Genomic DNA, 13,831 nt, shown 5'->3' on the forward strand with positions numbered 1-13,831 from the left:
CATGCAGTTCCTCCATCATCGCAAAGAAATTGTACTCTGGACCGTGTATTCCGGAAGGTGGAGAACGACCAGGCAAGCGATTCGGGGTCACATGAATGCGGAGCCAAGTTGGCACCTACTGTAACCGCGACACACATCCCTAATCCGTTAAGCCGAGCGTACTATTAACGAAAGCTTTCCGCTCGGCTTCTCCGAACACATGGACCATCGCTAATGTCCTCAGGAAATTCAACGGCGAGGAAAGCTTCGTCGCCTTTCCCGAGGACGCTCAACAGGAGAACGGATCACCGAAGCTATAGTGCTTCTTCAAAGTGATAGTATCAACAGGATATCTCTACGAGCACCCTTGCGGCATCCGTGTACGCCATCGCATATCTAGCGAGTGCATGACCAAGGTAGACGGATATCAGTCAGTGTACGTTCACACTGGCTCTCTACAATATTTGTCATACACATGCACAGCGAAGTCGTGCAACAATGTGAGCCCTAAACACTATTCATCAGCAGACCGACAAGCAGGCCATACATCAGTATACACGGCCGACTGCCGGTTACAACCGTGCGTTTCAACCCACTAAACCACTTCGCCCCCAACCACCAGTTTCAAAGCCCTGTCGTGCCATCTAACCGCGGTAGCGCTTTCGTTGGCACACCATTCTTTTGGCGCTTGGCCAAAACCACGCTGCCCAAACACCTTCCTCATTGTTGCAACTCATCGTCAAAATAACCTCAAGCGCAACCCTGCTCTGACGGCCCATTAGCTTAACCGGCGTACCGGTACATGTCTCACTGTACGATACATGACCAACAAACTCGAGCCAAATGAAACGGCTGTGGCTCGCCTCATTTCAACAACCCCGGCCCAGATGTCAGGCCATCTGAATCCTGACCGCTGCCCACTGCGCACGTGCGTTGCGCGTGTTGCGAAGGGATCGACGCCGGAAAGGATTGGGATGCCGAGTGGAGCGACGTGGACTGGGATTTGATCTTTTCCCACGTCAGTTCTTCAAATTTGGCGCTTGACGCATAAGTGCAGAGTTGAGATGTGACCATGATTATAGGGGCGCCCTAAGGTGCCTGATCGGGAACAGTTTGAGGCTGGAAGTGGGCGGGGTCCGAGTTTCGCGTAGGCGACGAGAGGTTTAGGCGGCAGCAAGCGGCGGCTCGGAGTACGCGGCGTGAATGTTTTTGGAGGGTTTAGTCGGATCACGGTCATGTCCGTTGATACCGATCGTGGTATTGCATAGGCTCTACCTTGTATTATATTGTAGCGTCGCTGGGCGTTACCCTCCCTCGATCCATCGTTCGAAATTAGTCTAGACCCTCTACACTAATTATTGCAGCACGCCCTATTCGTGAAGGTTACGTCATACACAACTGATATTCCCTTGATCTTCGAACATCCACACCATAGCTTGAAAATGTACCCTCAATCGTTGCGACGTACGGACTCACAACTCTTAGGTTGCGTGCGGCAATGACTATCAGCTTAACACGCCGCTAAAACGCATCTCCGCTGATTGACATCATGATTACTGATGTGACGATGGTTTTATATTACCAACTCGAAGCAGCATCCTGAACGCTCACTACTGTACAACATAGACAGGCGTCAACTAAGTCTGCTAAACATGCCTTTGTACGAAGTCTTCCATACGTGCTCTTTGAACGACGAACAGCAAGAACAGATCGCAAAGGGGATAACAGATATCCACTGCGGCACCTTCGCGGCACCATCCATCTTCGTGAATGTCATCTTCCACGAATACAATGATTCTATGCGGGATCACGGATACGCGAAGACAGTCTACGTAGGAGGAAGAAAGGTAGGATTTCAACTTCAGTCTTATCTTTAGCACAGCCAGTTCCTTCCTATACACATGACTTGCGAAGCATGTTGTCAGTGCATCATACACAGGAAACATGCTAGACTCTAATCCCCTTCATCCATACCTACCTAGACACCAACTCAACCCTTGAGTCTCTCCCCATCACTACTATCACAAGAGCATCGTTCCCGCTCCTCAATGCACGCAGCCTACCTTTCCTCCCTTTCGTTTCTTTTCCCATTCCACATGCGAGCATCTCAACCTCTCAGTCTCTCCCCAAATTAACGCACGACAGCACCAACAAACCAATTACATCACCGCGCACCTCCGCCCGCGGCCCAACAACCGCGACACGCTAGTCCACATCACCCAACGCATCCTCGCCCTCTGGAACACCACCGTCTCACTCACCGTCCCTAACCACCCCGGAAGCATCACCGACGCTAACGCTCTACATAACGTCTTGCTCTTCGATGACATCGCTGCGGGTGCAGAGCAAGGGTTTGTGAGGCCGCCGGCAGGCAAGGATAGAGAGTGGGCGGAGGAGCACAGGGAGGAGTTTGAACGGAGAGCAGCAGAGGGGGATGAGGGGATGAGAGTGTTGGTGGGGAGATTGGGGAGGGTAAGGTAGGAGGGAAGTGAGGAAGTGGTGGGATGGAGTGAGCGTGGGCGAGGCGCGGATGAGTTGTTGGGGGATAGACTTGAGAGCACGAAAAGATAGGGATGTGAGATGAGGCCTAGAGATATCGGAGAGATTGATGTATGCGAATGTGTGCAAGAGCGTAAGACAAGGCAAATAGCATGAACGGGGTGGAAATTGTGCCGAGTCCGGGAGCCTGGATGCTACATGCAAGACAGATCATCGAGATAGTTTTACACCGTCTGTGAGATCGAGCGGCATGAACCAGCAAGTACATTGATGTCTACACGAGAGAGCGGCTTGCTTCGTCGTGATATTGCGCAGCGGCAAAATGGGCCATTCGGAACAGGAGACGAGCCAAAGTAGGCGGAGCCCTGTGAATCAACCCAGATTCGATCTTGCTTAATGGGTTCGATTCAATGTGTACACGAATCACCAGAGACGACAGAGTTTGTTGTTGACATAGTGACGTTTAGCGACCCTGTAGGGCGTGGACACACCAAAGACTTCTGCAGCCGGAACACCGTCACTGCATGAGGCGTGTTTCCGAACAGGTAGTAATACATCTATATGGGCAGTAGATAGTTACGGAGTCTGGCAGACAAACCCTGGATGCATTGCGATTGTGTGGAAGGGTGTATCCGGCGTGGATGCTATCGTTACTGGAATGGGAGCAAGCACCTTCATAGGTCTCACATCAAGATGCTGGCATGTAAGTATAGGGTTTTGGTAACGAGAAGTCTTTGAATTCGTGGTCGTGACGTTGTTCAAGGCGCGGTGGCTACCCATACAGGAATAGTTCGCGATTCAGGGCGAGCTACTTCGAGTTACACAGGAGGGCATTTGTAGCGATTGCATCTTTCCTCAATAGAGATTATCTTCTTGCACGGGCTTGGAAATTAGAGCCATTCTCTATCGACACCCGTAGCTGAGACTACCAGTCGGCGGATTCCCACGTTCACTTCACAAATGCTCTATTCATAGCGGTATATCCTCCATCATCTGCACCGCACCCTCACGTCCCACCGTGATGATGACATCACCCAGCGTCTTCGTTGCAAATCCTGCTTCACTGTACCTAAAATAGTAATCCCACTTTCTCCGGAAGACCTCTGCGCCCTCCGCGTCCATACCCTCAGCTCGCTTCTCAAACATTAGTTGCGGCTTAATCTTTCCGTCCCAGTTGTCCAGGAATGCCTCGCGCCATATGCGCAACGCCTTGGCGTAGTGCGGACCAATGTTCTCTACGTTGTCGACGACCAGGGAGCCGCCAGATCCATTGGTAATTGAGTTGACGAGTTGCGTTAAAGTTGGGAGGTGGCCGCCGGGGAAAATATACCGGCGGATGAAATCATCTGATTTCGCGTAGGCATCGTACCGCGCCTCCGGCATCGTGATGCACTGGAAACATGCGATGCCGCCGTCTGCCTTCAAGAGCTTGTTGATACACCGGAAGTATGTTTCCAGATACTCCTTGCCTACTGCCTCCAGCATCTCGATGGACACCACCTTATCAAAAGCACCGGTCTCGGGGACCTCCAAACTTCGATAGTCGCAAAGTAGCACAGAGATCCTGTCTGACATGCCAGCTTCTTGTATCCTCTGTTCTGCCAACTCTTTTTGCTCGACTGAGAGGGTCAACGATGTTACGCGGCAACCCGTTCGTTGAACCGCCCTAATTGCGAAACTGCCCCATCCAGTGCCAATCTCTAGCACATGGTCTGTGGACTCTATATGTGTGTTGTCTATAAAGCGATCGAGCTTCCGCATCTGCGCATGTTCTAGTGTTTCGGTCGCGTGCGCTGGATTCGATTTCGTGTACCATATTGGGCTCGAATAGGTCATGTCTGGGGAAAGGAAAGCGGCGAACATGTCATTCGAGATATCGTAGTGAGCGGAGATGTTCAAGCGGGCGTTCTTAAGGTTGTTGCTCCCTCGCACGAGACCGGCAAGGCCCGAGGATACAGCAGAGGTGAACGTCGAGCCATTGGACAGATGATTGCGGTTTAATATGAAGAGCTGTCATGGTAAGCATGAGAACTATGATGTAAGAATTGAATCTTACTTCGAAAAATTGTGTAAGGTCTGGCGAGGTGACTTCCCCTAGCATGTAACTTTCAGCGAAACCCTTCCTTCTGTCAGCGGGAGTTCTTTATTCAAACATCAAAGTCACCAAGAACCTACCATATCCGCGAAAAGTGCTAATCGAACCCAGAACTTCTCATCGTGAACAGCAAGAGACGCAAACGGGTGTTCAGGCGACTTTTGTCCGAAAAACGTTGCTGGTTTGTCGACGCCATCCTCGCGAAGCGCCAGTGAACCAACCTTGATGCCCTGCAACTGAGCGAGCGTTCCACTCCTGCAAAGCGAGACAAGCGGATCCCAAGCCTGCGAGGCTACGCCGTTCCATACCGCTGCAAAAGGACTTGTAAACCCACCCAGTATCGTCATTATGGCTTCTTACGTATACGCGAGGATAGGAAATAAAAGAGACAATGCGCGCCGGGGTATCACTAATGGTGGAAGATCGAATTGAGCGGTTGCAAACTTTTCCAAATGTGAATACCGCATTAGTCGAGGAATGCGCGCGTATAAAGAGAGATGGACGCTGGCGCCAGACAACCACCGTGGGCACTCCGTACGGGGCAATTGACTCTGCGACCGGCTCTGTCCGGATGAACCGAAGCCGACGGATTTGCGCCATCTTGCAAGATTTGTGTGGCAGGTGTTTGAGGTGCAGAATCGACGAGGGACGTTTGGAGGTACTTTGCCGTTTTAAGCGTTTGATGAATCATGGAATCGACGTCGCGTGCACTGGCTCATTGTGCCTCGCACTCTAAGAAACCCGATTGACAGCGGGTTTCGATCAAAAGAACATCAAAAGGTTTCTTGGGGCTCAGCTGTTGATATACTTCGACGGCCGTTGCAGTTGTACACATGACGTACGTTCAGTTCAGCGCCCGCGGCGACGCGTCTCCGCTAGTGAGGGGCTCTGCCTGCAGGGCTGCGAGGCTTGCGCCAGGTACTGCTTCCATCCCTGTGCCGGTAATGCTTCAGCCGCAGGAACGCCTGTGGACCTCAAAACAGTATCAGTAACATTTTAGATCCATCGACTGCATTCCTACTGCTCTCGCACGAGTTGGTACTGTCACCTGTGTAAGCTAGTTTCTCACACTCGGTGCAGCGTCCACTGCCGACATAACTTGGCGCCGTCGCGGTAGATCGCCTGTTTCGTTTCGGACGACTCAGGGCCACTGGTGATACGGGAAGCGCAAAGCTTAATTAGAGCTGCTGGATGGATCAGGGTCATCAATGTAGGAGATGCCACTGCTTGACGGAGTGAGAGTTGAAGGTGATGTTGCTGTCCGACCAGGGTTGGATTGGCTGGTCCTGATATGGTAGGCGCGTAGGCGCGACGCGTCCGCGTCTCTCCAACGAACCTAAGGTGTGCGTTGTAACGACGTACAACACCTACTCACGATCAAAGCATATCCACAATCAGATCACTGCACCACCACCTTTCCCCTCGAGGCCTCGCATTGCGCTACTTCCACCATGATCGCGATCCGATCCACCAACGCAAAGAAATGCACACCAAATCTTCTCCCCGCGCGACTCAACCACAACGGACCCGTGAACGACACAAATCACTACTGGAAGCCCGAGACAGATCAGAAGGGTATGTGTTAAGGTTCTACGATCCTCAATTCGCAGGTCTAATACCACATCCAGGAACACCCCACGCCTACTTCCGCGGGCGCCATCTCCACGGCACACCTCTCGCCCTTCCTTCCACGCACACCGGCGCCATCCTCCAAGTCACAGACGAGAATCTGCCACAACCGCGGCCACAGGCGATAGACGAAGAGGACGGAGAGGATGAGCAGGAGACAGCAGAGGTTAAGATCGCCGAACGAATAGGTGATTTTGACGAGGTGGTAGTTTGGGGCCATGGTGGGGAGGTGGAGGGGGAACAGGATATGTTCATCAGGGGAGTGAAAGAATGGATGGGGTTTGCGGAGGCTATGCATGGAGAGGAGGAGGATGGGGAGGGTAAAGATGGGATGAAAGGAAGCTGAGGGGTTAGTCCGTGCTGGGACTCATCTCATAATATCATGCAGTGCAAATACAGGAAGCTAAGGGAAGGGACAGTACCAGGTCACTTCGGTGGTATCCTGTGTGCACAGAAGTCCGCATCGAGGAAAGATCTAGTAGCGTGAAAGGTGCCATCCAGAGGGCAGAGCACTCAATCTGTTTGTACTGACATCGCACGAATGTTAGATCAGCTTTCCATCCCTATCCACAAACCTCACGCCTTCCACCTTCTCCTTGACCACATCCGCCACCCCTCCTCATTCCACCCAAAATCCACGCTCCCTCCGCCTCTCAACCGCAGCCCCTCACCCTCCCACCACCCCACCCCTTTGGAATCGCCGGCCCCAGCACCACCGTCCTCTCCCTCCCCGCCAATCCCATGCTCCTCAATATCCACAACAAGCATACTCAACACCGCGCCCGCAAACCCAAAATTCGCGTCAATCTGGAACGGCGGGTTGTGACCGGAATACATGCTCAGCGCATTGCCCGCGAAATTCTGCTCGACCGCGTATTTGAGCTCGAAGTATGCGCGCTCAGTGTTGTTTAGGCGCGCCCAGCCTAGACGCGCAGGTACGAAGTCAGTTCAAGTCAGAAAAGTGGGGATAGTACGAAGTGTTTATGTCTAAGACATATCGACTTCGTACCCGGGCAATACTTGCATGCGGACCGCCACACTTTGGCCCAGCCGGCGTTAGCATCGGGACCGTTCCCGGTGCCGCGAGAGTAGAGAGAAGTGGCTATCGCGTCTTGGATGGTAGCATTGGTGTAGCCGCCCAGGAACGAGCCGGAGGGTGAGGCGAGTGTGATGCCAGGGTACCAGCCCCAGAGGTGAGAGAGGTGACGGTGTGTGTCATTTTGGAAGTCGTAGACTTCAGAATCTTCCGGGTCTGGCAGCTTCCACTCTTTCACGCCACCCCAGGACGTTTTGTGGAAGCCTTTATCGAGGCGTGTGAGCGCGGTGCTGATATTGCTGATGAATGCGGAATCGGGTTCTTTAGCAAGTGGGCCCAGGACTACCATGCTGGCGAAGAGTTGATGGAGGAGCTGTTGGTAATGGGTGCAGCCGAAGGTTGTTGGACCATGCTCTGGACTGTTACATGGGTTTACGACGATCGTTCCGTCGTTCCAGTACCGATCCTCTTGGAGTTGCGATAGCCAGAACTGCGCGACACCTTTGAGGAGCGGGTAGCCTGTCAATTGCAGCCAGGTGACGTTCTGGGAATAGGAGAAGTGATCTGTGACGTGCTGCATCATCCAGGCGGCGGACGCAGGGTAGTTAGCCCACTGAGCGTCTTCTTTCATTCCCGTGTGCCCAAAGATATTCATCTCGTCGTGAGTCACCCAGCCCGGCGCTCCATATAGGAGTTTCGCGGTCTCGGTTCCTCGAGGTACCCATGTATCGAGCATATATCGCCAAAGCCCATCTTGAATATCCCCAAGCCCAGTCTGCTCAGCTGCCCAGTAGTTCATCTGCAGATTGATGTTGGCATGGTAGTCCCCGGACCAGGCAGCAGATAGGCCCTCACTCCAACGTCCTTGGAGATTGGCAGGGAGCGAATTCTCTCGAGATGACGAAATGAGCAGATGTCGAGAATAATCAAATAATAAAGCCTCCACAAAAGCGTCTCCTACGCCGGAATCATAGCGGCCAAGAAGAGACGCGGTCTCGATCTTAGCTGAGCCGTTTGGGTCTGGTAATTCCAGTACAAAGCTATTTGAAAGCTTCTGGTAGTCCTTAATATGCCTTTTCCTGAGCACGCTCGGGGACAGAGAGGCAGCAGTCGCTGTCACATCTCGGACGTAATCCGCCGAATCGGCGCTCCGGAACGAGAAATTACTGGCTGCGTTACCCTTCGTTTGGTCGAAACTGGTCCCCGCGCCAACTACTACAGTCAATGATCTCAGTCCTGGAGGTGGGAGAACAAGAAGAACTTGTCCAGCACATCTCGTGGTCTTATTAGCAGGTCCAACGATTCTCGCCACGCCCTCGAACTTCATACCCTTAGGGGGTCCAGCTTGTGTCACGCCACTAAGCTTCGCATACCCATCAGTGCAAGAAGACTCAACGAGGGTATCGCTTAGCAATTGATTTTCCAATTTGATAGAAAGCTGCGGTAACGTAGCGCTGGTGTCGAGCTGGTAAACGCAAGTCTGGTCGGGAAAACTGCAGAACACCGTGCTCGTATAGCCGTTGCCCTTTGTATCGGCAAATCTAGTTGTATGTATCCCTGTTCTGAGGTCTAGTTCTCTTCGATAAGAGCTTGGAACAACACTGGTGTTGTATGATATAGATAAGTTGCCCAGAACTTGATACGATCCATAATCATTGCTGCTGCCCAGCAGTTGGGACACATCTATGAGCATCAGCGAAGGTCAACTGATCGATGGCTCACGTACTTCCTGTGGTATTTTGGAAGATCCAATCTCGGATGCCTGAAAGATACGTGTACTTCCCCTCGGCGGGATTGCCTCCGGTATAGTTCTACCCTTATTAGCACTTAGGATGACATTGGTGCATGTATCATACAGAGTCACCAAAAGGCCCACCTGACCAGAGCGAATCTACATTCAGTATGATCTTCTCTTCCCCTGGAGAGCCGAACGGCATAGCTGCATCGGTCAGCCATCGGATTCAAGTTTCACAACAGAAGGAACTTACCCCCAAGCCTCCCATTACCGAGTAGATATGCTTCTCGAATTACATTGGAGTAGTCAGTCGCTGGCACGGACGCCCAAACGGATTTGGCACTAGAGACACCTGCTGCCAGTGAAATGATAAGGGCATGCGGAAGCCATAACAACATGATCGGTAAATGGCGTTGTTTAATTTCGGTCGTACGATGTTACAGAACCGCAGACCGACCTGCACCATGAGGATGGCCTCTCAAGGCATATTCGAGGGGTGGCTTTTTATTACATGTAAAGGAACGATTTGTAGATCCGCTGCAGGTACAGCGGGGTAATTACTACGGTTAATGAAGATATCTCCATCTATGCCGTTAGAAGGAGACCAGGTTCGGACACAGTGCTCCAGCTGCGTGTATTCTCACCACTTCGTATCTTCACGAGCTGAGATACGGTAAGACGTATACACGGGTACACATTTTTCCGAACAAGACGGTACGGAGGGGAGGGCAAAGGGGAACAGAGCAACTTGAACGAGCCAACAGTGCTGTCAATCATCATCTCTTGTGGTCCGAAGTTTTGGGAGCTGCGGCACGGAGTACTTAATAGCGGGTGAAAACACTCCGAGAGAGAGGTTCAGCGCACGAAAGATCTGCACCGCATGGGAATGTGTTGCACCGACAGAACGTACGTCTAGGGAAGAATACCATAGCCAACATTAGCACGGAAAGACAGCGCGATTCTTAAGGACGATAGCACCGCAACGATCTCCGAGTGGGGAAATATCCCGATGCACATAGCAAAATCCTCATCCTTCCCGTCGCTGTGAGCCTGCTTCCTAATTAGGCAATTCGAACGCTGTCGATTACGGTGTGAAAGTGATGGCGCCATATCCCACTCGGCCATTTCCCCGCGGCAACCCCAAGCGAGCCTCGGCAGCACCTTCCCACGCTACCCACAGCAAGCCCCTCCAAAACCAACAATTCCCAACATAGTGCGAGCACCACGATAACCCTCACAATGCCTCGCCCAAAGCGACAACTCCACGCCACGGCTGAAGAAACCCTCACCCCGCCTGACACTCTCTCCGCCACTCAAGGAATCGCCCGCATCACCAAAGCCGCGGGCAACAACCTCTACAACGCCGAACTGCCAGGTCGCAAACCCGTCCTAGTCGAGCTCGAATCAAAGTTCCGCTCTACAATATGGATAAAACGCGGTAGCTACGTAGTCGTGGATACACAGGCGCTAGCAGACAGGGACAACAAGCTCGACGGTGAGATTGTAAACGTGGTTCGGGACGAGAAAGCGTGGAGGAAAATGGGGTATTGGTAAGTTAGGTCTACACTATGCTATGCTAAGGAAACGCGGGTATATGGATGCAAATGTACAGCAGTATTGATACCATCTAGGCCGAAGGAGTTCGCGAAGAAGTCGTCATACGGCGAGGATAGTGAGGATGAGGAGTCAACGGTGGGAAAGCTGCCACCGTCGGATTCAGAAGAAGAAGAAGTGTAAACGGATGGGCCTACTCTGCGTGTGCATGCTCGTTGGCGCCCACAGGCTTTCCGTTCGCCTCCGCGGCTTCGAACTCCTTGCGAGTGCCCCACCATACGCCCACGATCGTTGTCGCGAGCACACCCACAACCGTTGCCGAGGACAGCGGTGTGCTGGGATACACGTTCCACGCCCACTCCTGCACGCCCCACAGCGCATACTGTACCACCGGATGGAAGCCTGCTTTCCAAAGTAAGAAAGGCGTTGTCCATGCAAGATAGGCATAGAATTGATAGTGCAATGACCGGGCGCAGAGCATGCCAATCGCGACGGCGGAGAGTATGGCCGTCATGATGAAGTTAGGTGTTATTCTTCGCGAGATCTGGCCCTGATCGCGAGGTTCGTCCCAGATCATACGCAGGAACTCACGGGGCCCGCGCCTTGAGGGCTTCATCCAAAGGGTGCGGGCGAACCAGTATAAGAGACCCACATGCGCCGCGAGCAGGCCAAGGGCGAAGGGTTTGGAAAGGAAGGTGGATTCGGGAACAAAGCGCCAGTTAACAGTCCATTTGTAGAGGAATTGGCGTGTTAGTTCAAAAGCTCTGGCGAAGTAGGATGGTGCTCGTTTGCGGAAGGGGTACCCATAGGCAACCTAGTCAACCAGTCAGCCCTAAAATAAACATTCCTACTCAATGACTTGAACATACCGAGACTTGCAAAATAATCATAGCCTGCGTGATCGCCTCGGTCGACCCCAACGCCTGCAGAAAGATGATTCCCATGGCTGGCAGCGGTAGCAGCAGGCTCATCTTAACATTCAGCCCCGTCGTGTAGAGAAAGCTGCCCCAATGCCAGTTCTTCGTCTGATAGCAGTAGATCGCCGCGAACAGGCCAAGTACCGCAAAACAATCATTGAAGCATCTCAACACGAAAATACTGTGCAGCCGCTTCGAGAGAATCAGCAGCGGAAACACATATGGCGGAACCTGAGTATGTTAGCCCTCCGTTCCTCTTGCACATCAGATTGGGAGATATACCTTCGCGTTACGATAACATTGTAGTACAATCGCCAACGTGAAAAGATACACAAGCGCGAAAATGTACTGGGCAAGCTGTATGTTCGTCCCCTTATCGGTCAACCAATACAGAATCCGGTAAATCAGGACGTGCGCGCCGGGATACACCAACGGCCCTGTGCCGCCCTCAATAAGTTTATAATCTCTTTCGCCTTTATTGAAAATCGCAATCTGCTCCATGTAGGCTTTCCAGTCGATTTCTGTATCTGCGCGGAATAGGTGAGTACACGTGTTGTATAGTCGCGAAGCGCTGCCACTCACAAGGCACGAATTCTATGATTAAACCGCACAGCGCGGCGTCCGCAACAAGCAGCAGCGGATACATCCATTTTGTATGGTCAGGGTTCGTCGCCAGATCTCGCAGGGTATTCATTTTGGCGGTTGTGGATGGCAATATTGGTGGTCGTCGGAATTAGCGCTGGTGTTATAGAGATGCGCGGTCACGTGTAGCCGTGGCCGGGGAGTTTCAGATGTGGTGTTGGGGGCATCTTCAAACGGGGACGCGTTTCAACGGTGCAAAATTCGTACGATGGGAGGAGGTATGATGTGGCATCTGCCAGCGGAGGTTTCGTTGGTGCCTTAGGGTCTGCAGTACGTTTGCTCTTGCACTGGGTTCTATACTGCACAAGTCGATAGGAGAAGTGCATATCAAGAGTCGAGAGGGTGGTGTGTGAACGAGTAATGGCTTGGAAGGCAAGGGTTTTGTATAGAGCGCTGATGCGAGACTGCGATATACATGAGGAAGCCTCTTGACCGCATCACGTTCTATGGAAAGTGCCGTTTAATGACACATGGGCACTCGTCCTACTACCCGCCTCGACTATACCGGTCCCGAGCCCAGGCATTCGGTTCAAAATATGCTGTGTCCCGGTGCGGGGTGTTACCCGGCGTTTGACCTTGTTGAGAACGATCGATCCTCGCACTGTCTCTCTTCTACTCCCATTCCGTTCCTTTCAGTCGCTGCATCAGATAGTCAACCTCAACCTCCTTGGTCAGCGGGATGACCCAATCCTTGTACATTGCCTTCACGGCGTCTGCGTTGACCTTCGCGGGAGCACTGGCGATAGATGAATAAGGTTCTGTGCCGTACGTCTCCGCCTTTAGCCTGAGCCTTTCTAGTACCTGCTCCTCCACCGCCGCAACAGTAATAGCCTCGTCGATACCGTTCGTATCCCCAGCCTTGATAAGCTTCACAAAGCGCTCCGGGTCCTTGACAAATTTTGCTTCCGCCACGAACTTCCCATAATGTATGCGTCTTGACAAAGCCTGGATCAACAGCACATCGCACGTCGCAGCAGACCCATAGTTCTCCTGGCTCTCTCCTCTGTCGCCGCGGTCGGATTGCCGGCATGCCGGGGGAAGGATGTGCTCGATGTAAATCTGCTTCAGCTTGTCGTTCACGTTGACATCGTTTTCATGCAGAATCTTCGGGTAGTTGAGCGGCTTCAGGATGGGCTCTTGAAGCGCGTCTGGGAAGAAAGGATATTCATCGGGCGATTGGTAGCGGCGCACGAGTGATTGCAGGCGCTCCTGCTCACGCAGCATCCAGTCAAAGAGCGAAAGTTTGGACCCGGGAATTGCGACACCGCCGGGAACGTAGATTGTTTTGTTTAAAGGGAATTGGACGCGCTCGATGAGGTGGAATATGATTGTGTCTTCGAGGCGGCTGTAAATCGTGACGTTAGTCTAAGTTGTTTCAACATGCATAGAGGACGAGGACAATAGTCGAACAGCAAAGAAAGCCATGTTCGTGTATAGTATGTATTTATTTGTATTGCGCATCGTGGGGTACATACATCAGTTGGAAACGAATGTTAGCCAGATCCAGTGCCTGTTTGGCATCCTTCGAGTCAATTACTCCTTCCATTGTGCGCTAATTGTTCAGCTGCTGCAACCGTCCTGTGCAAGTATGCACGTAGTTATATTCGAGGTTATAGTGGAGGGAGTCATTGTAGCTGAGGATGAGCGCAAAGGCAAGCACCGATTCCGGCGGCAGTGCGGAGTACTTGCCTTGCCCAAATGACGCACGTTCCCCGAAGCTTGTGGCTTCTGGCCTTGCCGAATGG

The 13,831-nt window shown here is 52.3% G+C and overlaps 6 protein-coding genes across 6 annotated transcripts; 2 read left to right on the plus strand and 4 right to left on the minus strand.

Annotated features, from left to right (window-relative positions):
- Positions 1-3,447: 3,447 nt before the first annotated feature.
- On the minus strand, positions 3,448-4,920 carry N0V89_006911 (uncharacterized protein; the record flags this gene model as incomplete). The annotated part of the gene is made up of 3 exons (XM_056215677.1): positions 3,448-4,488; positions 4,535-4,597; positions 4,654-4,920. The coding sequence occupies 3 exons, from the start codon at positions 4,918-4,920 to the stop codon at positions 3,448-3,450; spliced, it is 1,371 nt and encodes a 456-aa protein (XP_056069924.1).
- Positions 4,921-6,024: 1,104 nt separating this feature from the next.
- Positions 6,025-6,548, plus strand: N0V89_006912 (uncharacterized protein; the record flags this gene model as incomplete). The annotated part of the gene is made up of 2 exons (XM_056215678.1): positions 6,025-6,148; positions 6,202-6,548. The coding sequence occupies 2 exons, from the start codon at positions 6,025-6,027 to the stop codon at positions 6,546-6,548; spliced, it is 471 nt and encodes a 156-aa protein (XP_056069925.1).
- A 230-nt stretch (positions 6,549-6,778) lies between these two features.
- On the minus strand, positions 6,779-9,175 carry N0V89_006913 (uncharacterized protein; the record flags this gene model as incomplete). The annotated part of the gene is made up of 3 exons (XM_056215679.1): positions 6,779-7,125; positions 7,212-8,763; positions 9,134-9,175. 3 exons carry the CDS (start codon positions 9,173-9,175, stop codon positions 6,779-6,781), a joined length of 1,941 nt encoding a protein of 646 aa, XP_056069926.1.
- A 1,037-nt stretch (positions 9,176-10,212) lies between these two features.
- N0V89_006914 (uncharacterized protein) lies at positions 10,213-10,710 on the plus strand (the record flags this gene model as incomplete). The annotated part of the gene is made up of 2 exons (XM_056215680.1): positions 10,213-10,523; positions 10,605-10,710. The coding sequence occupies 2 exons, from the start codon at positions 10,213-10,215 to the stop codon at positions 10,708-10,710; spliced, it is 417 nt and encodes a 138-aa protein (XP_056069927.1).
- Positions 10,711-10,720: 10 nt separating this feature from the next.
- Positions 10,721-12,138, minus strand: ALG3_1 (dolichyl-P-Man:Man(5)GlcNAc(2)-PP-dolichol alpha-1,3-mannosyltransferase; the record flags this gene model as incomplete). Its single annotated transcript, XM_056215681.1, has 4 exons — positions 10,721-11,341; positions 11,397-11,675; positions 11,727-11,971; positions 12,027-12,138. The coding sequence occupies 4 exons, from the start codon at positions 12,136-12,138 to the stop codon at positions 10,721-10,723; spliced, it is 1,257 nt and encodes a 418-aa protein (XP_056069928.1).
- Positions 12,139-12,698: 560 nt separating this feature from the next.
- ARO7 (chorismate mutase aro7) lies at positions 12,699-13,632 on the minus strand (the record flags this gene model as incomplete). The annotated part of the gene is made up of 2 exons (XM_056215682.1): positions 12,699-13,431; positions 13,562-13,632. 2 exons carry the CDS (start codon positions 13,630-13,632, stop codon positions 12,699-12,701), a joined length of 804 nt encoding a protein of 267 aa, XP_056069929.1.
- Between the last annotated feature and the right edge of the window lie 199 nt (positions 13,633-13,831).

The sequence above is a fragment of the Didymosphaeria variabile genome (assembly GCF_027946475.1).
Source record: "Didymosphaeria variabile strain IMI 356815 chromosome Unknown scaffold_5, whole genome shotgun sequence".
Classification (NCBI taxonomy): domain Eukaryota; kingdom Fungi; phylum Ascomycota; class Dothideomycetes; order Pleosporales; family Didymosphaeriaceae; genus Didymosphaeria; species Didymosphaeria variabile.